This window comes from Myxocyprinus asiaticus, chromosome 29, assembly GCF_019703515.2.
Source record: "Myxocyprinus asiaticus isolate MX2 ecotype Aquarium Trade chromosome 29, UBuf_Myxa_2, whole genome shotgun sequence".
NCBI lineage: Eukaryota > Metazoa > Chordata > Actinopteri > Cypriniformes > Catostomidae > Myxocyprinus > Myxocyprinus asiaticus.
The window spans coordinates 40,115,319-40,139,577 of NC_059372.1; the positions used below are offsets into that span (position 1 = coordinate 40,115,319).

The following is a 24,259-nucleotide window of genomic DNA, read 5'->3' on the forward strand; positions in this document are numbered from 1 at the left end:
TTTCAAAATATAACAAAATTCTAAAATAAACTAATACAATTTAAATATTAAACAATGATAAAATGATTGAATTAACAATAAATACAATTATTCAAGAATAAACAACAACATAATCAAATACATTATCCACTGCCATGCCTACTAATGAAACATTCCCTATTAAACATTAACTAACTGTACACATTATTTTAGGGCACCAAAGTTTACACCCGGGCCCTTTTCCCGAACCCGGAAGTCAAACGAAACATCACCAAGCCAATAACATATAGAGCTGCTGGACTGTGCGAGTATAAATGCATTGAAAACATACTGGTGTTTCTTGGCTGAGCTAGTATTTCCTATTTTAATGGCAACAAAACCAGTGTGTGGACTCGCCACGCTAACAAACGGAGGGAGGAAGAGAGAACGAGAAAGAGAGATCACTGCTAAACACGCTTGATAATTGTCAATGATGATGTGTGCACCAACTCTATGACGAATCTATAACACATAAGGCTGTAGGGCTAGGTACCACCTCATAATGCGGCTATTGTGGTCCTTCATTGAATGTATCCACATCAAAGCTTTCGAAGCAAGTAGTAATATAAACTATCTTGGGCCGATTTATTGGCATGAGCCTCTATCTCGCCCATGGAGTACCTTGTCTGTCCTGGTAGCAACTTCCTGATCAGGTGCAACACTGTCTGTTCTTCACCAATCTTCCCTTGGGCTAGAACAACTTTGGATTGTGGTCTTGGACTCTTTTGGAAAACCTTTACCTTGACAAATCAATCCCCTTCCGAGCTTATAGCCAAAGGTATTTGGTTTCCGCCCTGCCCAATTGCACTTCTTCAGGATCAGAGTCATTCCAGCCCCCTTAAACGTCTGTAGAATCGATTCCATGTTTTAAATGTTGCTCCAAATTGGAAGTAAAGATGACTACATCATCCAGGTAAGCCATACTATAGTCCTCAGAGTCCCTTAGGATGCTGTCCATAAGTTGCTGAAAAGTTGCAGGAGCTCCGTGCAGCCCAAATGGCATGACCGTGAACTGAAAGCCCCCAAACAGTATCCTAAAGGCAGTGTATTGGGACTTGCCAGTATCCTTTGCACAAGTCTTATGTGGTGATGAACTGGGCATATCCCATCTTTTCCAACAGAACACGAGCATCAGATAGGCCTCAAATTTGGAGATGTCATTGATGTTCCGGAAGTCAATACAGACTCTCGAGGTTCCATCCAATTTTGGTATGTTCATCAAATGACTACACCACTCACTCTCTGACAGCTCCATGACTCCAAGTTCCAGCATGGTACAAAATTATTTATTTATTTATTTTCCCATTTTTCATTTTTTGTCCACTGAGCACATAAACACCCTTGCGTGAATGTGCTATTGTGGCCTTCCATTCATTCTCTTATGAAAGGACTAACATCTAGAAGAAACACTTACCTAGACTGAAAGCTAAAGTGTGACAGATGGTGGCAGCAGTGGGGTAGTCTTTCACAACACCATGTACATAGGAATGTGAATCTTTGGGTTGAAAGTGAATCGAGTCGATTCATGATTCATACATTTTCGATTAGATTCAAAATTATTTTTTGAAAATTCAGACTGATTTAATTTGATTTGATTCACAATGAAATTTGATTAACGATTCGATTCTGCATTTTTTTAAATGCATTTACAGGATTCTTAAAATACTCCCCCTAATGTGTCTTAGGCAAGAAAAAGAAAGACAAAATACTTAAGATAGTTTACTGCACCGGAAGCAGCTTGAAAGAAAACACATGTACATAAATATAAGTACATACAGGCTTCTTGGAATACAACAGAGTGCATTTTGGCACTAAAATATTTTAGAGCCTAGCATAACTGCAAAAGTATTCCATATTTTACTATAAAAATTCCATGATTTTTTAAAAGATTACTAATTTGCATGACTTTTTAAGGCCTGGAAAACACAATTTTAAAATTCCCTGCTATTTCCAGGTTTTCCATGACCATGGGAACCCTGAATCAGTAACACAATCCAAATATTACAGCATTAAAGTAACATTCTCTGACTACATTCAGTTTCCTCAAGGCTTCATATGTAAATAGAGAAAGAGAAAAGCAATATCGACGATGACTTCAACTTATGTTTTTTTTTTTTTTCACACAAAGTCCCCAACTAAACAATGATACCAGTAAAATGGCACTTTTTATCTTAAAGAAAAAAGTTTCACCGCAATGACATTATTTTATTTCAGTAGTGGCCATGCAAAGGCTGCACTTTAAAACGTAGCCAGCTGACTTGCTGCCTAATCAGTTAATGGCTTAACCGACAGCATTTTTGGATGAATGGAACTCTTAAAGAAACTGGTCTCAGTACAATTTGAAAAGCACCTTATTTTCATCCTACCTCCGTATACTGCCTCCATAGGCAGCATTTTCCAGTTTTCAGACACAGCAAAATGAGTTGCCAATGAGCCAATACAGTGCTTTGAGCACGTTTCACTCGAGACAAGAGCGCGAGCTGTTAATTGCTCATGTGATTCTCAGTGGCCGTCCTGAGGAGAGATCAGACACGGGGTGCTCGAAAGCTGCTCAGAAAAAGTTTCAATGAGAGTTACAGATAGAACTGAGAGCGGGATTCCATGAAGGGCGATAGAAGAGTGCAGCAAGCGCATGTGAGGAGAGAGCTATGAGGTCATGCGCCTAGAGAACACCGCCGCCCATGTCTCCATCAAAACAAACTTGTAACATATGTTGTTCTAACATATTCCAAATCCAGGGTCAACTAAATCACTTGCAGTTACACACAGGTCTACTTTATCTGGTGACTAAATACACGTCACTATATCTCTTTCTCTACATTTGCTCTGGCAGCTCCATCACAAGAAAACATTACTTTTGCCCGTTACTTGGAGACCAGAATCCTTACAGAAAGAAAGGCATTGTGGTCTGGATAGATGAGCGCTGTAAATCCACAGCGGAATTCCAACATTCCCAGGGAGAGAGAGAGAAAGTGAGAAAATACCTGACCACAGTCTGTAACCGCTAACACCTACCCAACTGAGCAAAACACAAATGTTCTGAAGTCTTCCATTCATTCTAGTCTTTAATTGGTATTTAAGTGCTATATGATCAGGACTAAGGGAATAAGCATTTATATTTATTCTTATATTAATGACTAAAGGAATTACTGTAAATTAAAGCCACAGTGCATTTCCTCAGTACCACAAGTGGCACCAAAAGAAGTTGCAAGAATATTGACAGAAATTAAAGCTGCATTTCAAAGTACTGATGGAAATTAAAGTTGCAACGCCTTATTTCAGAGCCACAAATGGAATTGCAAAACTACTGATGAAAATGTAAGCTGCAGTGCATTATTTCAGAGCCACAAGTGGCACCAAACTAAATTGCAAAAATACTGATGGAAATTAAAGGTACAGTGTGTTATTTCAGTGCCACAAATGACACTGAACGGAATTGCACAAATTTTCCCAAATCAGTTTACCAAACACTCCAACTGTGTTCCATTTTCCCTCCAAACTTACATAGGAATGAAATGAAAAGTTTCAGCTTGGCTTTCCAAAATGTAGGATGGCAGAGGAAGTGTAATTTATATCCATGTCAAAAGCAAAACCTGATTTGTCAGAAAAACTAGAACCCAACCCTAAACCTAACCCTAACAAATCAGGTAGCAATTTAATCATAAATATGACTCTTATCCTGACATATTATGTTTCGGAAATCTGCCGCCGCCAACAAAACAAAATTAAAATATAATTATTACCTCCAAACTTAGAAATGACATGTCTTCCCTTCCCCCATTACTCAATTATGCCCTCTCTATGCACAGTTCTTAAATAAGGTCCAAGTTCATGTAGATAGCCCATAATAGCCTGTTAATACTACCCAGCTAAACTGAGGTGCAATGCCACTTTCTGATACACTTATGTTGCACACCTTGACTTTGTCATCTTATCTTACAAGTGTTGTGTCAAGTGCCATTTCACACCATATTCAAAATGTTTCGGGAGCATATATGGGAAAATTCAGACTTAAATTTTACATCTTATCATCATTTTATGAGATAAAACCTTATATAGGCCTTATATAGTTTAATATATAGTTTATCCAAAAGGACTGCGTGTACCGTAACTAGACCCTGAACAACAAATCAATATTAGCCAGAAATTATGCTTTGGAGGTATAAGCTAGGTAATGTGTGCAAAAACATTATTATTATTTTTATTTTATTTTTTATATAGGCATTCATTGATAAACTTTTTATTGATAAACTCAATCTGCCAGGGCAGGTGCACTAACCACTCATCATGACTATTGGATAATACATATGAACTGTAGTAAAAAACTTGCCGTGCAGGTCATCTCAAGCTTACCTGATCTCCATCTGATGATATCAGTGAATTCATTGTTGTCTCCGCTCTCAGAGGCCTCTGACAGCATGCCCACTGTAGCCATCTTACTTCTCAGGAGTCACGGGTATGTCTGACACGTTAGTATAGAAATCCAACCACAGGGGATTGGCAGGGCTCAGCTTTACATATACAACACCTCTGTAAATCCCTGCAACAGATGAGATACTATTAGCCTCATCTCACAGCAATGGAATACTAGCGTAATGCATATTGTACAGTACATCAGTGTTTTCAACCCTGCCTTTCAACAGCGGCACTCCGCTGAGGAGTTTGACTTCCCAGAGTATCTTTAAGTAATGAAAAATAACATTTATATCCAATGTAAACTTAATATGCATCTACATAATTAAGTTAAATATTAATTAGCTGCAATCATGTAATAAACCAATTTTGCGGGTGTGGATGACCATGTACGTCAGCCACCATGCAGACCATTTTTGATCTAGGAAAAACCCTGGTATTACCTGAGGCATTTTCTTTTTTCTTAAACTCTTTGCAATAACATGCAGCTGTGAATTACTGAATTAATGTAGCACTTAGAGATTTTTCTGTAATCAACAACAAAGCTGCACATGCATGTTTGAATCGATGTTTGCGGGTAGGGGGTGTGTTAAGGCCCCTATTTCAGCGTGTCCCATATATATATATATATATGCATTTCACATGGTTCATATAATATTTTTGACGCAAATCAGCTGTGTGCTTTCTACACTGCGAAAGAGATCCTACCACACATGCACACACACAAATACAAGCACTTACAGTGACGTCACCGCAAAACACGTGTCAAACTCGCTTAATTTCAAGTGGCCCATGGGCTCATTTCTGAAACGTAGGATGGCAGTGGATCGCAACAATCAGATAGCGCTTTCCTCGTGAATATAAATGAGCCTTCCCCTGTCATCTGTATGTTTTGGAGCGCATTTTGCTTGCTTCAAAAGTGGAATGAAACAGCGCTACATGGGTCAATTATCAACACGGCTTCATAGCAGCCTGAGGGCAGAGCAGGTGCAGTAATTCACGGACTGGTCTCAACCGCACAGACCATTTTATATGCGCCTGTGAACCAGTGAGATGAGCCGCGGGGATCGCAAAACCTGTTTGAATGTGGTACAGAATTGTCTGTTGCAAAACACTTTTGTCTCGGTGATGAAACAAGTTAAAAAAAAAACAGCCCCCACATTCTAAACGGCACTGACAAAGAAAACAGGAGAAAACATAAAAATAAAAGGCATTTCAAATCTCAGATCACAACACTTACCAAACTTTACTATGGATTTACTGTAGTAACACTAACTGTACTATGATACTATGACTGAACTATGGTAGTTGTGGCAGAAAAACTTTCTAAATGTATTTAGACTGCTGTTTTTTCATTACAAATATGCCATAGTTCTTTATATAGTAACCATAGTTACTAACCATGGTTGTAAAGAGCCATGCATGGTTTTACATGGTTACCATGAACTATTACAATTACAAATATCATTGTTAAAACTATGGATACTATGGAAGAACTATGGTGCATTTTCATAATTGTGGATCTGTATAAAATCTATACTCTTGTAATGCTCTCTGATTGTAGGAAAATGCAAGTTGTTTTATTTGCCTTCAGAAATTCCAAGAGATGGCTGTAGTTTAATTAGGGAGCCTGATGAAAGGCATCTCTAAAGAAGACCTAACTTATTCACACTTTCAGAATATTTCAATTTAGCCATGTAAAAATTAAGTGTTCATTTTTTCCAAAGATGTTACTGTTGTTAATATCATAATTTTCATCTGCATCCCAAGTTCAAAATCAATGCTGTACTGTCACATGTGCATTTCATTACACATAATATGTAATATTATTGGTAATTGCATGGGTGCTACCAAAGCATGTGCTGGTGCCACATTTTCATCGGGCCCTTTGAGGGAACAAATAAACCCTGATATGGCCCAGGCTGAAACTGAGTTTGACACGTGTTTTAAGCTGTTCTTCAACCAACATGCGTTACGGGTGCAGCGTTGCAGGCTTGTTGACGTGCGCACAACAGCACGGCTGCTGAAAAAAATCCTAAGGGAAACACTGCGATATACAGTACTTCCGGAGAAGTTCTTCTTCGTTCAGGGGTAAAAAGAATTCTAAACAGCTGAGCATTGGTATCTGTTTGCAAACTTTCGGCCACACAGTGGTGGGAGGCGTTTAGAGGAGCATTTAAATATGAGGATGCTACATATAAAAACGTAACTAATGTGACATTAAATTGTGTTATCAATGACTTTATGCCTCATTCTGTGAGTAGGATTCACATTCTGCACATTATCACTCTTTTACACACCAATCTTTGCAGCTATATCAGTGTCAGCATACTGTAAATTACATTACCAGTTTAATCGGCACATATTATAGCCGCGCATAGCATGTTAGTGCATTAGCATCATGAATTCAGAAAATAAACAAGACAAATTAAACATTTTCTACAGCATATATATTACTTTAAATCATCATCAAGTGGTTAATAAAGCAATAAGCCAAAAGAGGGCATGCCTTCCAGTGATTTTAATTGCCTAAATCTCCCTTAACTGTGGTAAAATCAATGTAAGGCACAGACTCAACTGTCTTATTGCTTTTATAAAACGGCTGTAACAGTAATCAAAGACACCGGTGTTCATTAAATAATTCAATTTATTAATAACAAATATAATCAGCAAAAAATACAATTCTTCCGCTAAGTAATATAGTTCCTAAGACCATTCTATGAATGTATGATCACTATAAACGTAAGATCATTCTATGACTTCCTAATTATCAGAATTATTGTTGATGTTAATTTGGAATTTTCTGTCGATGATACACACTTTAAAATAGTGTTCAACCACGTTTGGATTTTTCTTCGCTGATGGACCAGAGGTGCTCGTGTCAGCGCAAGTGTGTTTTGATGAGGCGGTGCCGGCTAGGATGTTGCTCCTGCATGGCCATTCACTGTAGTTCGGGTGCTAGTATGACTGTAGAGATGATCTGCTTCAGTGTCCGGTCAGTCATAATTTCTCTAGCCTCCAAGCTGGCATCAGAAAGTTTCTGCACCGTCGTACTTCGCAAACAGTGGTTAGTGTACATCCTTAAAATTCCAGCGGCCTTACAAATTTGAGGTAACACTGAGCCAAGGAAGTATACCCCATTGGTTCTCTGGTATACCTTTAGAAAAAATACATTTATATTTGATTTAATTTTAGATTTTAGGGCCGGATTTTTATCATTATTATTTACCCGTTTTATAAAATTACTTTCCACACATTGTTGCTGTAATTGCTCCTCTTTGGGTGCAGATAAAAAGGCTGTGGATTCAGAGGGAGAAAGGACATGTATATCTCCAACGAGGTGACAGGACATAGCGCATCTCCCGGCTGCTCATACGCGAATCCTCATCGGCTCTCTCTGGGTCTCTCGTTGGGAACTTTATGGTTTTTAGTGGCTTCCTTGAAAGTCAAGGTTGCATACTTGATGCCACTCTCATCCTTGTGAACAACAAGCAATTCAGCACCCGGTTGGTGATTTCCCTCTTTCGCCCACCATCCTAGATGCAAACTTTATTGACAAGCCCTTGCGGTGTGTTTGGATTCAGTGCAGAGTGTTTGATCTTGGTAAAATGTTCATTTGTTAAAGCCTGGTGGTGTGTTTACTTGTCCCTCTCTGTGAAGTTTTTTTCACCACTCCAAGGAAAACATTGTTGCTAGTAGTGAATTCAGGATCTTTCAGTAAACACCAAGACAAACTAAGTGGTGGGTGGTTGATGTACCAAGGTTCAGCCCCTGCTCATAAGCCAACATAACCGCTGACTCTCCTTTTCTGTTTTTTTGCTGTAGCATAAAGCTGCCTCAAAGTTTGGTTAAGCTCTGTTTTGGTGATTTTTTTTTTTTTTAATCCAGAGCTACATTTTTCTCAGTACACTAGGTTTGAAAACAGTGAACGGTCCACATAGTATGCTTAATGGTCCCGGTTTCATTTCATAATTTCTCCAATTCCTCTATTTGCCTCTCGTTAATTTCAGCATGTTTTGCCATTTTTTTTTCCTTTGTAAGTCAATCTCCTCCCACCATTCATCAACTGTTAATCCACCATATAAATCAAAACTCATAGCAAAATGTTCCATGTCTGAGGTATAGAAGCATCAAAAGCCGTAATCTTCCAATTTGCCGCACTGATATGAAATTCAAATGTTGTGCGGTTAGAGGTGTGCGTTTATAGTCATTTTACAACATCTTGGAACGCTGCTCATCCAATCAGAATTCAGGGTCGGAACTATCTGTTTTATAACAGCTTCTTTTACTGACCTCGTGTGAATTCTACTCATAGAATGAGGCATAAAGTCGTTGAGAACACATTTTAATGTAAGATTAGTTTAGATTTTATATGTAGCATCCTCATATTTAAATGCTCCTCTAAATGCCTCCCAGAGCAGTGTGGCGGGTGTCTGAAAGTATGTCCTTGCTCAGCTGTTTCGAACTTCTTTTTACCCCTGAACGAGGAACGAAGAAGAACTTCTCCGGAAGTATGTTGGGGCCTAAATACTTAAAGAAAATATTAAATGATGATCAAAAGTACCTAAACACACACTGGACTATGAAATCAGATGATCTGGAATTAATAGTTGTAGTAAGGTGGCAGCAGAGAGTGAGCAATGTCTAACTGTGAGTTGGATCAGGGAAAACCTTTAGTGAGATCGACAGGGCAGGTGAAAACATTGGCCTTACAGCACCAACAAACAGATGCAGTGACAAGAGTGAGATTTTATCACTGCATTAAGTGCCCCTACAGAAGAATGCCCATCACAATGCAGACTGAGACCGAATACTGCATGAGGAAAGTCAAGCCCTCTGTCTCTCTGTGTGTGTGTGTGTGTGTGTGTGTGTGTGTGTGTGTGTGTGTGTGTGTGTGTTTGTGGAGGACAAGTTGTAACAGGAGCTGTCACCCAGCCAAACAGGTCACCATGCATTCATTTCGAAACTCCCCCCACATTCTTTCCTTCAAAACTGGGTCACTGATAAGGGGTTCAGCAACACCAAACCTCTTAAAGCAGCACTGACAGACAGAGGTAAACAGACATGTGGCCAGTGTGATGTCATTGATTAGTAATGAGGTAATGGCCAGGAATGCTGAAAGACATTGAAGAAAATGAAAACACAATTCTCTCAGACAATGTACAGGCTGTCTTGTCCAAGAAAGGATTTGTGTGAGCTTTATAAGTACACATGTTGGCATGCATTAGCAATGCAGCATGACAAAAAAGTCTAACTTTTGACTCCTGCAAAGAAAAGTTGATTTTCTCAGTTCCCCATACTGAGCTGCTCTCCTCCACAAAAAAGAATGCTTATGATCTGAAATAAAACATTCATACAGGTATGAATGTACATGTTTGCTTGTGAAAACTACATGAAGGAGTCAAGACCAAGACTGTTGTGTTCTGGACAAATGCTACAAAGACCAACACCTAGAGAATAATTACATTTAAGAAGCAACTCATCTGTGACAGGTTGTTGCCTGCAAGAAATGAGATGAGTAACCCTAGGCTTAACCCAGACCCTAACCTCTAACTAACACAACCAACCTTAACTCTAATTAACCCAACTGACCTTATCTCTATTAACCACAACCAAATATAACTTTAACCCAATCTTACTCTTACTTACCCTACTTCACCCAAAAATGAAAATTCTCTCATCACTTACTCACCCTCATGCCATCCCAGATGTGTATGTGAATTTCTTCTGCAGAACACAAACCAAGATTTTTTGTAGAATTGCTCATCTCTGTAGGTCCATACACTGCAAGTGAATGGTGACCAAAATAAAGGTCCTTTTATACTGTATTTCTTGCAATTGCAGTCTCTAGGCACAATCATGATTTCAAGCTTGATTACACTTCCTAGTGCTTAACGCATGCACAGAGCGCTAGATGGCACTAAGAAGTGTAATCAAGCTTGAAATCATAATCACCAAGGAGACTGCAGATGTCAAGATTTAATGTGAAAAAGAACATTTTGATCTGTTCTAGAGGTCGACCGATAGTGGATTTTGCTGACATAGATTACTAAGGGGGTGGCTGATAGTTTTTAAAATCAATTGACAGAATGTCAAAAAAAGTATTACTCTTTCTATACCATGGGTGGCAAAGACAAAGAGTCCAAAATGAATTAAATCCCAGATGTAGTTTTTTTGTTCAACCAAAATCCCAAAAATAACCAGAAAAAATAAATATTTGGTGCATAACGTGGGACTTATAAGTGTAAACAAGCCTGAAACACACCAGGATTTTGAAATTATTAACAAAACTATTTGCAACTATCAGCAGAATCTTTTGCTGACAACCAATTTTTCCACAAAGCAACTATTGCCATTGATTAATCTGTTTAACCAATATATCGGTCTACCTCTAGTCTCGTCACACCCAAAACCAAATCGCTTCAGAAGATGTACTAAAACACTGGAGACATATGGATTACTTTTTTTCTGCCTTTATTTGATTTTTGGAGCTTAAAGGTTCTGGTCACCTTTCACTTGCATTGTATGGACCTACATAGCTGAGATATAAAAACCTTCATTTGTGTTCAGCAGAAGAAAAAAAGTCACATTTTAAACATTTTCTGTTACTTTCTCCTATCCCAGCTTAATATGCAGAGACAACTAGAAGTAAGCCATTCATATATAAATTTTCTTGAAAACTGTAAAGTTTGTGATGCTATAAAAATTCCTGTTGTTTGAAGCGGCACGTCCAGACTGACACAACAACATTGACTCAACCAATGGCGTGAGTTGGAGGCGGGACTATCTGTTTGTTCAATCAACCATAGATGGGGGTGGTGTTTGAAAAGCTGTTTGAAAACATTATTTTTGCAATTATGTTAGGTGCTGCAGAAATTACTCACTTTAGCTTTAACTCTATCTAACCCAACCAACCCTACCTCCATTAAACAACCAAACTTAACTCTAACTAACTCAACCAATCCTAACTATATAAAACACAACTAACTTTAACTCTAACTAACCCTAATCCTAGCAATTTAGTATCAGTTTGTTTATTAATTTCTCACATATCAAACTTCTATTAGAACTTGCAGATGGCCACCTGCTGGACATTTTTAGTCGGAGGTGCAGCTGTGTTGTTTAAGTGCTCTATGAGATGCAGGCGAGGGAAGCAAGCCGGCACACTGGTCAAGCTCCGTCAGCACAGCTTTCGAATAGCGCTGCCGAGTATTCATCTGGCGAATCTCCGCTCTCTTCCTAACAAAATAGACGAACTACATCTCCTCACCTGTACAAACAAGGACTTTTCAAACTCTGCTGCTTTGTGCTTCACAGAAACCTTGCTGAGTGAAGCCATTCTGGACAACGCGTTACATCTGCCAGGCTTTCAGCTGTTTAGAGCGGATTGCATTGCGGAGTTAACAGGGAAAACGAGAAGCGGTGGAACGTGTTTTTACATCAAAGAAAGTTGGTGTACAGATGTAACAATGTTAAAGATGTGCTGTCCTAATTTGGATGAGCTCTTTATCAACTGTAAGCCTTTCTACTCACCACAGGAGCTTTCCTAGTTTATTCAGGTGAGTGTTTATACTCCTCCACATGCGTGCGTGAATGCAGCGCAGCAACAGATGGCTGATCAGATCACAGACATGGAACAACAATACCCGGACTCAGTTATTATTATTCTCTGTGATTTTAACAGAGCCAATATCACCTGTGAACTGCAAAAATACAGACAGCACATTATATGCCCCAACAGGGACAGAAATATACTGGAAGACTGCTATACGGCATTGAAGGATGCATATCGCTCTGTCCCAAGAGCAGCTTTGGGACTCTCTGATCACTGTCTGGTTCATCTTCTTCCAATCTACAGGCAGAAACTTAAATCAGCTAAACCAGTAGTAAATACTGTAAAAAGCTGGACCAATGAAGCAGAGCTGGAACTACAAGCCTGCTTTGACTGCATTGATTGGAGTGTTTTTGAAGCTGCAGACACCAATCTGGATGAGCTCACAGATAATGTGATGTCATATATCAGTTTCTGTGAGGATAAGTGTATTCCTACTTGGACTTATTTAATGTTCAACAACGACAAACCATGGTTTACAGGAAAACTTTGTCATGCCAAAGAGGATGCTTACAGAAGCGGGGATAAAATCTTGTATAATCAGACCAAAAGCACACTGACTAAGGAAATTAAAGTGGCTAAAAGAAGCTACTCCGAGAAGCTGAAAAACAAGTTTTCAGCTAACGACCCTGCATCAGTGTGGAGAGGCCTGAAAGACATTACTACTTCAAGACACCATCCCTCTACACTGTAGGGAACCAAAATCTGGCTGACGACTTGAATGTGTTTTACTGTAGATTTGAAAAGCCCAGTCTCACACCCCACACCCGCTCTGACCTTCACTTCACACAAACACCAACACCTCCTGCAACACCCCCCCCCCCCCCCACTCTGATGTCTGTGGTCATGAAGTAATTTGAGAGACTGGTGTCGGCCCACCTGTAGGACATCACTGGACCCTTTCTAGATCTCGCTCAATTTGCTTATAGAACAAACAGGTCTGTGGATGAAGCAGTCAACATAGGATTTCATCATATCCTGCAACATCTGGACAGACCAGGGACATATGCAAGGATCCTTTTTGTGGACTTTAGTTCGGCTTTCAACACCATCATCCCAGGTCACCTATGGAATAAATTAACCCAGCTCTCTGTTCCCACATCTATCTGTCAGTGGATCACCACCGTTCTGACGGACAGGCAGCAGCTAGTGAGACTGAAGAAATTCCTCTCCAGCGCATGTACGATCAGCACTGGTGCCCCCCAGGGATGTGTGCTCTCCCCACTACTCTTCTCCCTGTATACTAACGACTATACTGCCAAAGACCCTTCTGTCAAGCTCTTGAAGTTTGCAGATTACACTACTGTCATCAACCTCATCCAAGATGACGATGAGTCAGCATACAGAAGGGATGTTGAACGGCTGGCTCACTCATGCAGTCATAACAACCTGGAGCTGAACACGCTCAAAACGGTGGAGATGATAGTGGACTTTAGGTGGAATACCCCAACACTGACCCCGTTCACCATTCTGAACAGCACTATGGCATCAGTGGATTCATTCAGGTTCCTGGGCACTACCATCTCACAGGACATGAAGTGGGAGACCCACATTGACTCAGCAGAGGCCCAGCAGAGGTTGTACTTCCTTCACCAGTTGAGGAAGTTCAACCTGCCACAGGCACTGCTAATCCAGTTGTACTCAGCAGTCATTGAGTCTGTCCTCTGCACTTCAGTAATTGTCTGGTTTGGTTCAGCTACTAAATTGGACATCAGAAGACTACAAAGGACAGTTCGGACGGCTGAGCAGATTATTGGATGCCCCTTTACCCACCCTTCAAGAACTGTACACTTCCAGAATGAGGAAAAGTGCTGGTAAAATCACTCTGGACCCCACTCACCCTGCCCACTACCTTTTTGAACTGTTGCCTTCTGATCGGTGCTACAGAGCTCCGAGCATCAGAACCGTCAGGCACTGGAACAGTTTTTTCCCTCAGGCTATCCATCTCATGAACAGTTAAAACTATACTATAATTACGTGTAATACACAGCCTAGTCACTTATATTTTTTAACATATCCTACCTCTTCTGCATTATATTCCCTTGCACTGTATATAACAGATTTGTATGTGTACATACTACATGTATATTTTTGTCTTATTGTGTACTTCTATATATACTTATATTTCTATTCGCTCTTTATTTTTATTTTATCTCTGTCTTGTTGTTGTATTGTTTGTGCACTGGAAGTTTCTATCACCAAGAAAAATTCCTTGTGGAAGCATACTTGGTTATAAAGCTCATTCTGATTCTGATTCAAAGGTCATAATATCATATGAATTCTTGAAAGAGTCAAAGTCTCAAGGAACAGAAACAAAACCATTCAAAACCGTGCATCTGTTTATTTGAATAGTTTGACATGTTTCGTTTTTCATGTATTTAGTCATGTTTAGACCCCCATAATTCAACAAACCTGTCAAACTTGTAGTAAGTCTTTGAAACAAGCTTGAGTTTGATTTAAAAAGCAAAATGCTGACAGTAAAGCGGGAGCTCTCACCTTTGCGTGATGAATCTCCCAGTGCAGTACAGTGACTCTCATCAATTATTGAATCATTGACTCATTTTAGGGCATGTTCAGCGCTCGAGACTTCACAAGCCGCTGCCAGCGCGTCTATTCCTCCAGATCTCTGCTCAGTGCTCTAAGTGATCCAAACTCCTTTAGAAAAACTTCAAAGTTATCCAGTTCGATTGTTTTGGCGCTTCTGGTGTATTTTACTTTAGTTCGGTGTTTCTATAAAGTTTACTTTACTCATGAATATCAAAATGAGAGCTACGCGTCCACACCGCGCGTCCCGAACACTGCCATCCGCTCCGCCCACTCACAACAGCAGGAATGATGGACGCGTGACGTCACGAGCAGAGCACGCTCCAGTCATGTTGCGTTTGCAGGACGAGCGCGTCCCCGTGTGGAATTGTGTGAAACCTGTGGCTTGAAAGGCGACTATATCTGTATGAAACCAAACAGGCCCAAAATTCACATTTATGCTTAGTTCAAACTTTGTTTTGAAGATCATTTCTACAACAGATAGTCTACTCTAAAAATGGATAGAAGTTGTCAAATAAAAATTTATATTAATCCTTAAATGCATGGAAAGTTCACCAAACACTCTTTAGAGACCCGGCATGTATATCAATCAAGATATCAACCAGAAAATAATACAATATATTTTGATATGTTTTGAAGTCTTATTTTTCATATATATATATATATATATATATATATATATATATACAGGGTTGGAAGGGTTACTTTTGAAATGTATTCCACTACAGATTACAGAATACATGCTGTAAAATGTAATTTGTAATGTATTCCGTTAGATTACTCAAGGTCAGTAATGTATTCTAAATACTTTGGATTACTTCTTCAGCACTGGTAGATTTTTTCACTTGTTTTGACTATAAAAACTCTGCCAGTACAGTAAGACAAAATACACATGTTAAAAATACATTCTCTGAAAAACCGAAATATCTTATGCAGTGTTGATTCTAAAACAAGATAAATCAAACTGATCTTGTTTTAAGGATTTTTAGATATTTTTACAGGAAAACAATACAAACATTATGATCAAAAATAAGATTTTTGCCCTAATATCAAAGGTCTTACTAGAAAAAAAGAAATTATGATCCAGCGTGATTTTTCTTGATAAAAATATGATCGTGTCTGGTAACATGTGCATGTTAAATGGCTAGAAATAGCATTTAAGCTTAGCATAAAGCTGACAATTTACACAAGGTTTATTTCTATTTCTTCTGCTTCAAACTTACTTCTCTGTCTGCTCGTATGAATGTAACACATCATAAGAAAGTGTTTCACCGCTGTTCAAATGCACTTTGGATCGCATCATTTATATGAATAAATGTTTTCCATCTGAAAGGACTAAATATTAAATGAAACAAATGACAATAAAATGCAAAGTAATCTATTCAGTAATCAAAATACTTTTTGAATGTAACTGTATTTGGATTACCAATGATTTAAATTGTAACTGTTGTGGAATAGAGTCACTTATATTTTGTATTTTAAATACGTAATCCCGTTACATGTATTCCGCTACACCCTAACCCTGTCTATATAATGTCTCACAGCTGAAAATGCATATCAGAGCAGAAGCCAAGCCATGAGGTCAAAGGAACTGCCTGCAGAGCTCAGAGACAGGATTGTGTTGAGGCACAGATCTGGGGAAGGCTGAAAAAAAATAAATAAATAAATAAATAAAATAAAATCAGCTGCATTGAAGGTTCCCAAGAGCACAGTGGCCTCCACAACTCTTAAATGGAAGAAGCTTGGAACAACCAGGACCTTCTTAGAGTTGGCCGCCCGGCCAAACTGAGCAATCGGGGGAGAAGGGCCTTGGTAAGAGAGGTGACCAAGAACCTGATGGTCACTCTGGTTGAGCTCCAGAGATCATGTGTGGAGACAGGAGAAACTTGCAGAAGGACAACAATCACTGCAACACTCCACCGATCTGGGCTTTATGGCAGAGTGGCCAGACGGAAGCCTCTCCTCAGTGCAAGCAAGCAAAAAAGCACCTAAAGGACTCTCAGACTGTGAGAAACAAGATTCTCTGGTATGACAAAATGAAGATTGAACTGTTTGGCCTCAATTCCATGTCTTGAGGAAACCAGGCACCGCTCATCACCATCCCAACGGTGAAGCATGGTGGTGGTAGCATCATGCTGTGGGGGTGTTTTTCAGCAGCAGGGACTGGGGGACTGATCAGGGTTGAAGGAAAGCTGAATGCAGCAAAATACAGAGATATCCTTAATGAAAACCTCATCCAGAACGCTCAGGACCTCAGACTGGGCCAAAGGTTCACCTTCCAACAAGACAATGACCATAAGCACACAGCCAAGACAACATAAGACAACTCTGTGAATGTCCTTGAGTGGCCCAGCCAGAGACCGGACTTGAGCCAATCGAACATCTCTGGAGAGACCTGAAAATGGCTGTCCACCAACGGTCCCCATCCAACCTGACAGAGCTTGAGAGCATCTGCAGAGAAGAATGGCAGAAAATCCCCAATCCAGGTGTGCAAAGCTTGTCGCATCATACCCCAAAAAAACCTGAAGCTGTAAATAAAATTGTATTATTATTATTTTATTTAATTTTTTTTAGCAATTTGTGCTTTTTTTTTTTTTTTTTTTTTTTTACAATATTTACAAGAGACAGATTGAGGAATACTACAGAGGTGTAGGCACATCTCCAAAAAATAGGTACAGGGGGTATAATGAGGTCCTGGTCTCTAAAGACCCCAGGTATGCATTTAAGAGTTAAAGTTCAAAAATCTTCCAATGACTATCTCATGGTTTTTGATTAAATTATTATTTAATCTAAATATTATTTATATATTATTAATTAAATCAAGATTATGAATTATTTGAAAAACTATATTATAATTAATATAAAATTAATACAATTACAAAATAACAATTAATAATTTGTAAAATAGATAAAATATTTAAATAATTCTATATATAAATAAATACTTTGTGTGTGTGTGTGTGTGTGTGTGTGTGTGTGTGTGTGTGTGTGTGTGTGTGTGTTAAATATTTTTATATATAAATATATTCAATATTTGAAATATTTTATTATTTAAAATAGTTAATTTTTTTCATATTATAAAAATAAAATAAAAACTTTCAACACTTACAGGATCAAAATAATAAATTATTCTTATTTCTAATTAACAGATCAGACAAATCTGGAAATAGAAATGGCATAAAAAGTGCATGCATTGCAATATAAAAATATGTAATCGTGGACAAAATAAATTGATCAGATGAGGCATTATTTTGGTTTTAAACCAAACCTGAATTGTTTCACATATCTGATATTTAAAGTGCACCAAAGAAAATAATATAAAGTAACAATGTGTGTTTCAGTTCAAATTTGAATTATCTGATATATATATATATATATATATATATATATATATATATATATATATATATATATATATATATATATATTCTTGTGAGAATGCATTTATTTCCTTTTTTAGGAAAGAAAACAAAAAAAAAAAACAAAAAAAAAATTTAACAATATAATACTTCATTAACATTTTCCAAACAAAGTCTTCCACAGTAAAAAGATAGAAATGCACTAAAATATCACCGATTCAAGTCACATTAAATGTTTCCCAAAGTCTCAGTGGGAGTTGACTAATTAAAGAACTAGTCCCCATTTGTTGTTTATTCATTGCAATGGGCATTAAATCTCTTAAACTCTCATCCTCCACAATCTACCGGCAGACAGTGGCTATCCACTTTCCTGCAGAAATCTTGAAGCCGCATTCATGATCCGCGTCAGGTGTCAGCGCCAGTGTCAAGCACCGCTTTAAACTCCACATGAAAATCACTGCAGAAAACGTCTCATTCTTCGATATGCACGAAGAATGCGAATCACCAAAAACAAATGAATAACTCTTAGGAGAGAAGAGAGTGAAAGTGAAACATTTACAGTAAAAAAATTACTTAAATATTGATCTGTTTCTATTGCTTCAGAAGACATGGATTCGAATAGATTACTTTTATGCTGCCTTTATGTGCTTTTTGGACCTTCAAAATTCTGGTCACCATTCACTTGGATTATATGGACCTACAGAGCTGGTCTGAAGAAGAAAGAAAGTCATATACATCTGGGGTGAGTGTGAGTAAATGATGAGAGAATTTTCATTTTTGGGTGAACCATCCCTTTAACAGCGACGGTATACTTCAGAAGTGAAATAATCTCAAAAGCCAAAGAAAATGCACCATTTAATACTTTAACTACCTCATAACTACCAATAGGAGGCAGTATAAGACCAACATATCAATATGTTTCGGATTTTAATTTGTTATTGCACTTGGCAAGGTACTGCTGTGTGGGTTTAATGTGCATATTGCATACGTGTCGGACAGCACTCGTCCACCGGTGTCATCGTTGTTTATCTCTCTATCCATCCACAGCAGCTCAACATAATTGAGTACTAGCCAGTACAAAATTCATCGATCCGCACGCCATGTTTTTTTCTTTCCTTTCGCCATAAAACCATACCTTCTCTTATTTGTGTACTCTGTATGACAGCCCTTCGTGTACATTATGCATTAGCGCCTTACATAAATAAAAATTGAAAACTCTTACCAGGAGTGGGGTTCGAACCCACGCGGACATATGTCCATTGGATCTTAAGTCCAACGCCTTAACCACTCGGCCATCCTGGTGAACATACAATTATGTCTATCAAAAAATGTATTTTACCGTGTACCGCTCTTGAACTTACATTTTATATTTAAAGATGCGTGTGCAGCTGACTTGCCATGTTAGCTGATTCTACTAACAGAGTACTGATCTGCTCTCCAACCACTAATAACTACTCTGTGCTTCGATTAACTAGCTAAAATGAAGACTACAAAGATCTCTTTAAATACATGTGAAAGCTCGTAATGCGTAAACAGTCCCAAAATCATATCATTTTTGGTTTTAAAACATACATGTTTTTCTTTTACGTTCACACAGTACAAGACAAACACTGTGTCTGCATTGCTAGCAGTCTGTTTTAGTCATCTTTTCTTTCTTTTTTGTGCTGTCTCAAAGAAAAGACCAGTGTTGGGTAAGTTATTCTGAAAAAAGTATTTAATTACTAACTACGAATTACATCTTCTACAGTGTAATTAGATTACTGTACTGATTACTCTGTCTGAAAAGTAACTGCATTACTTATTACTAATTACTTTCTAAAACCCTGATCAAACTCAACTAGATGAAAAATACAAGGATAGACATGAAATTGATCTTTTAATTCTTTCAAATAAATCATAAAATCAAATAAATTATTCATGAACTGGCCATTAAGGGGGCAGCATTAAATTAGAAAACATTTTAACATTAGATGTTAAATTTCGATTTTAAATTCACTATTGTTTTATATAGAATTGTTCTATTGTCAATACAGTATTTAACACAATTACATCAGAAGTAACTGTAAAACTAACTGTTAAATTACTGAAAACTTAAGAGTAATCCCATACTTTACTTTTTTCAATGAAAAAGTAATTTAATTACAGTAATACATTACTTAGTAATACATTGCACCCAACACTGGAAAAGACAAATATAATTCGAATTTCCTTTCTTTACTGATGCATCTGTTAAATGAAATGACTGTGTCAGCTGGCTAGCAAAAAGAAAACAGACACAATTATTTACTGCCACCAAGTTGTCCCTCATTGTGTTTTTTCCCCCAGTAGAATCTTAACATAATATTTTCTTCAAGGATCCTAACACTGCTCTTTTCCATACAAAAACAGTTCATATTGACCACTGCTGTCAAGGTCCAAAGAGAAAAAAAATCATTTAAATTGCACCTATTATGGTTTTTAAACGTGCCTAATTTTGTTTTAAAGGTCTCATACAATAGATGAGATAGTAACATTTTTGTGCCGAAGCTCTGCATTTATGTTTCATAGTTGACAACATAAAACGTGACATGCTAAAGGGCACAACATAATAACTTCTTTTCTGATATCAGTGAGTCTGTTTTCGTTTTTTTTTTCTTTTTCAAATTTTTCAGTGAGTGTGATGGAAGAAGATAGATGAGCTGCCATGCACTCTTACGCAAGAAAATCTCTAGAACCCGCGTTCAAAGGAACTGACACATCAAAAACGTCAGGACTGAAAATTCCGTTACCTGAAACCCCTAAACCACCTTCCAAAAAATCGAAAATGAGCGACAGAGTGACATCGGACAATCAAATGATCTCCAATTCGCACCTGATGGAAGTTTTGGAGAGAGTTTAAAAAATGCAAATGGAATCTCTGAATCGTATGCAATCTCTCGAGGCAATGGTGAAAGATAATACATGTTCACTAAACAGTGTGACTGAGGCCCTCGAGTTTATGAGCAATCAAGTAGAAGGTGTATCAAGCAAGGTGAGCTTGTTACAGAACAGGGTGGAATCACTTGGAAAAGTGAACTGTGTGCTACGTGATAAATGCGAGGAGCTGGATGCTTATAAAAAGAGGTGGAATCTGCGTGTGGCCGGTATTCAGGAGCAGCGAGGAGAAGATGTCTGGAAAATTTTGATTGATTTATTTTGCAAAGTTTCCCCGGAGATAGCAGACCAGCTATTCTACACGCTCGACATTGCCCATAGACTGGGTCCTCGCTCAGAGGGAGCTCGCTCAAGCCGTCGCATCATTGTACAGTTTCTGTCACGCAATGTCTGAGATAAGATCTGGAGAGATGCAAAAACCGTGGCCATTCTCAAAGAAAGAAAGATAAGAATTTTTGAAGAGCTAATGCAAAGCACCAAAGACGCCAGGAATAAACTTTGGCCACTTGTCGAACGAGCAAGAAAGAATGGGAAGAAGGCAGGATTCAGAGGCCCCTTTGCATATATAGACGGTAAAAGATTTTCAGCAAAAGATCAGTTAGGCTGAATGATGCTGTGGTTCTCGCAGAGGAGATCAATAGACTGTATACCATTCAGCCAACTGGAATCTGGAGCTGGAAAATGTCAAGGTAGCGTCACCTATTTGATCTTATCTCACATGCTGGATCTTTAACACCATTATTTTATATTATTTTGTGACCTAACCGTTTTTGACAAATGGTCAGAAATACAGAATATTTACTTTTGAAACCACCCTTTGCTGGCAAAGAGACTAAATGCTTGTTCTAAAGAAGTATCAAACTTAAATGACTGAAAGAGGAACGAAAGCTGGAGAAAAAAAAACACTATACCTCGCTATACTCATTGTTCTGTGTTACGTTGCAGAGTCAGGCGAGTTATTATATATATTTTGTAATATTCTATTGAAGTTTCTTCTGTTCTAATTGATACTTTGTTCTATACCTAGTTCTTTAGGAATTGATTTTGTTGTTTATTTTTATGTCTTTGTCTTTATTTTCTCTAAATGCCAGGGGTTTGAAAATTATGTTAAAAGGAAGGATCTATTTTTGTTTGCTAAGAGGCACACTCTACATCTAAAGACACCAAATTTTGGAGGTCACAATGGGGCAATGACTTATGGTTGTCACATGGGTCAGAGCATTCTGCTGGAGGAGGGGTTATGAAACATAATTTTAATGGTAGTATTTTGGAAACCAGTATTGATCCGTCAGGACACTTCTTGCTAATAGTAGATGTAGTGAACCAATTTATAATAATTTTGTCAATATCTATGGATACAATTCTTTTGTGGAAAACTGCAGTTTTTTTTAACATGCTAGATCAAAAACTTTCACATGCATTTAGCAAATATTCTACAGCTTTTCTGATTTTAGGTGGTGATTTTAACATAGCAATGAATAATATGCTTGATAGGCATCCACCAAGAAAAGCAGTTTCCTCTAACTCAAATCTAATAGCACTTATGGATAAATTTGACCTAGTTGACATTTGGAGAGAAATGTATCCAGAAGTGATACAGTACACTTTGTGTAATAAAGACCGCTCGAGGCAATCCAGAATTGATTATTGGTTGATTTCTAAAACACTAAGAAGTAACAATATCTCTTTTAATATTAGCAACAGTCCACTGACTGACCATAAAGCCATTTATATTTTAATTAATTTATCCCAAAATATAACACTCAATAACAATCAATCAATCAATAATTCTAGAGTTACTTTGGAAATTAAATAGTTACCTCCTCAAATATGAAAAGGTGAAGCTACAGATTAAAGAGCTTATCCAATCTTACTGGGAAAGAGCTGAATCACAAAAAGCGTATGGACGTAATTGGGAGCTCTTAAAATATGAACTAGGAAAATTCTTAAGAAAATTTGGAAGTAATTTAGCAAAACAAAAAAGATTAATAGAAGATCAAGTTCTTTCACAACTATCCACATTGTCATTTAAGGAGCCACTGTCAGATAATGAAAAGCTTGAGTACTCCAAACTGCAAAATAAATTAGATGACCTATATAGACCCAAAACTAAGGGAGCCTACGTTAGATCCAGGAAAAAATGGCTGGAAGAAGGAGAGCAAAATTTAGCCCTTTTTTTCAGGATGGAAAGATCCAGTGCTTTGAATGTCTCTATTGATCGTGTCCGTGCAAATGATAGAGTTCATGATAATCCCAGAGAAATAGCTTCTGTTTGCTCCAATTTTTATAATGACTTGTATACCTCAAGATATTGTGAGAGTTCAGCCAACTCTTTTTTTGAATCTAGTATTCAAAATAAAATTATTTAAATAGAAGATAAAGAAGCTTGTGATAATGATGTATCCCAATCAGAAATTCGACAGGCTATTAAAAGTTTAAAAAATAAGAAAAGTCCGTGCCGTGATGGTTTAACCTCTGAGTTATACAAGATGTTTGCCGATAACTTATCCCCTTTCAAACTAAAAGTGTTCAAGGAAAGTGTTGAAATGTAAGCACTTCCACCAAGTTTAACGCAAGGAGTCATTACCTTGATACCCAAACCCAATAAAGAAAAAGAATGTCTAGAAAACTGGAGACCAGTTACCCTCTTAAATAACGATATAAAATTATAGCTTTAGTTTTATCAAAAAGAATTAAAGATGTCCTTAACTCTATCATTGACGAATCACAATCAGGCTTTATGAAAAAACGTCACATTACTAATAACATTAGATTAGTCTTAGATCTATTAGATTACGAGGACCTCACCCCTGATGACAGTTACTTGCTTTTTTTAGACTTCAACAAAGCCTTTGATTCACTCGAACATAATTTTATATTTCAAGCTCTTGTCAAACTTGGATTTGGAGATTCTTTTTGTAGAGCCATCAGGACATTATACAGAAATAATAATAGTGTTATTAAATTAAAATTCGGAACCTCACCGAGATTCGCTTTGTCACGTGGAGTAAGACAAGGCTGTCCTATATCTCCATATTTATTCTTGATTGCCTCTCAGTTTTTAGCTCTGCATATTTCCAGTAGTAATTTACAAGGTATCACAATTGACAATAAACAAAATATTATTATTAGCCAGCTGGCTGACGACACCACTTTCTTTTTGAATGACGCCTCTCAAATCCCTTTAGCTTTAAGTTTGATTGATTCCTTTTCCAGAGCTTTGGGTCTCTATTTAAATATCAACAAATGTGAATTAATGGCTGTTAAAAACTGTGACGTTCCCTCTATATGCAACATCCCTGTGAAAGATCAAATTACATACTTAGGAATTATAATCAATAAAGACCAAAAAACAGGATGTAAACTGAATTTCGATCCTCTAATAATAAAAACCCAAAAG

General features: G+C 37.7%; 1 protein-coding gene and 1 non-coding gene across 2 annotated transcripts in view; both read right to left on the minus strand.

Annotated features, from left to right (window-relative positions):
- LOC127419658 (dystrophin-like) overlaps nucleotides 1–14,847 on the minus strand; it is a 375,384-nt gene extending 360,537 nt beyond the window's left edge. Inside the window, exons 1-2 of the mRNA XM_051661226.1 lie at nucleotides 14,540–14,847; nucleotides 4,372–4,558 (exon numbers count right to left, since the gene is read on the minus strand). Coding sequence (XP_051517186.1) covers nucleotides 4,372–4,453 — 82 coding nt within the window. The 5' untranslated portion in view covers nucleotides 4,454–4,558; nucleotides 14,540–14,847. The remainder of the gene's footprint in view (nucleotides 1–4,371; nucleotides 4,559–14,539) is intronic.
- Nucleotides 14,848–19,165: 4,318 nt separating this feature from the next.
- Nucleotides 19,166–19,248, minus strand: trnal-uaa (transfer RNA leucine (anticodon UAA)). The gene has a single exon. It is a non-coding gene; the product is annotated as a tRNA-Leu (tRNA).
- Nucleotides 19,249–24,259: the final 5,011 nt, after the last annotated feature.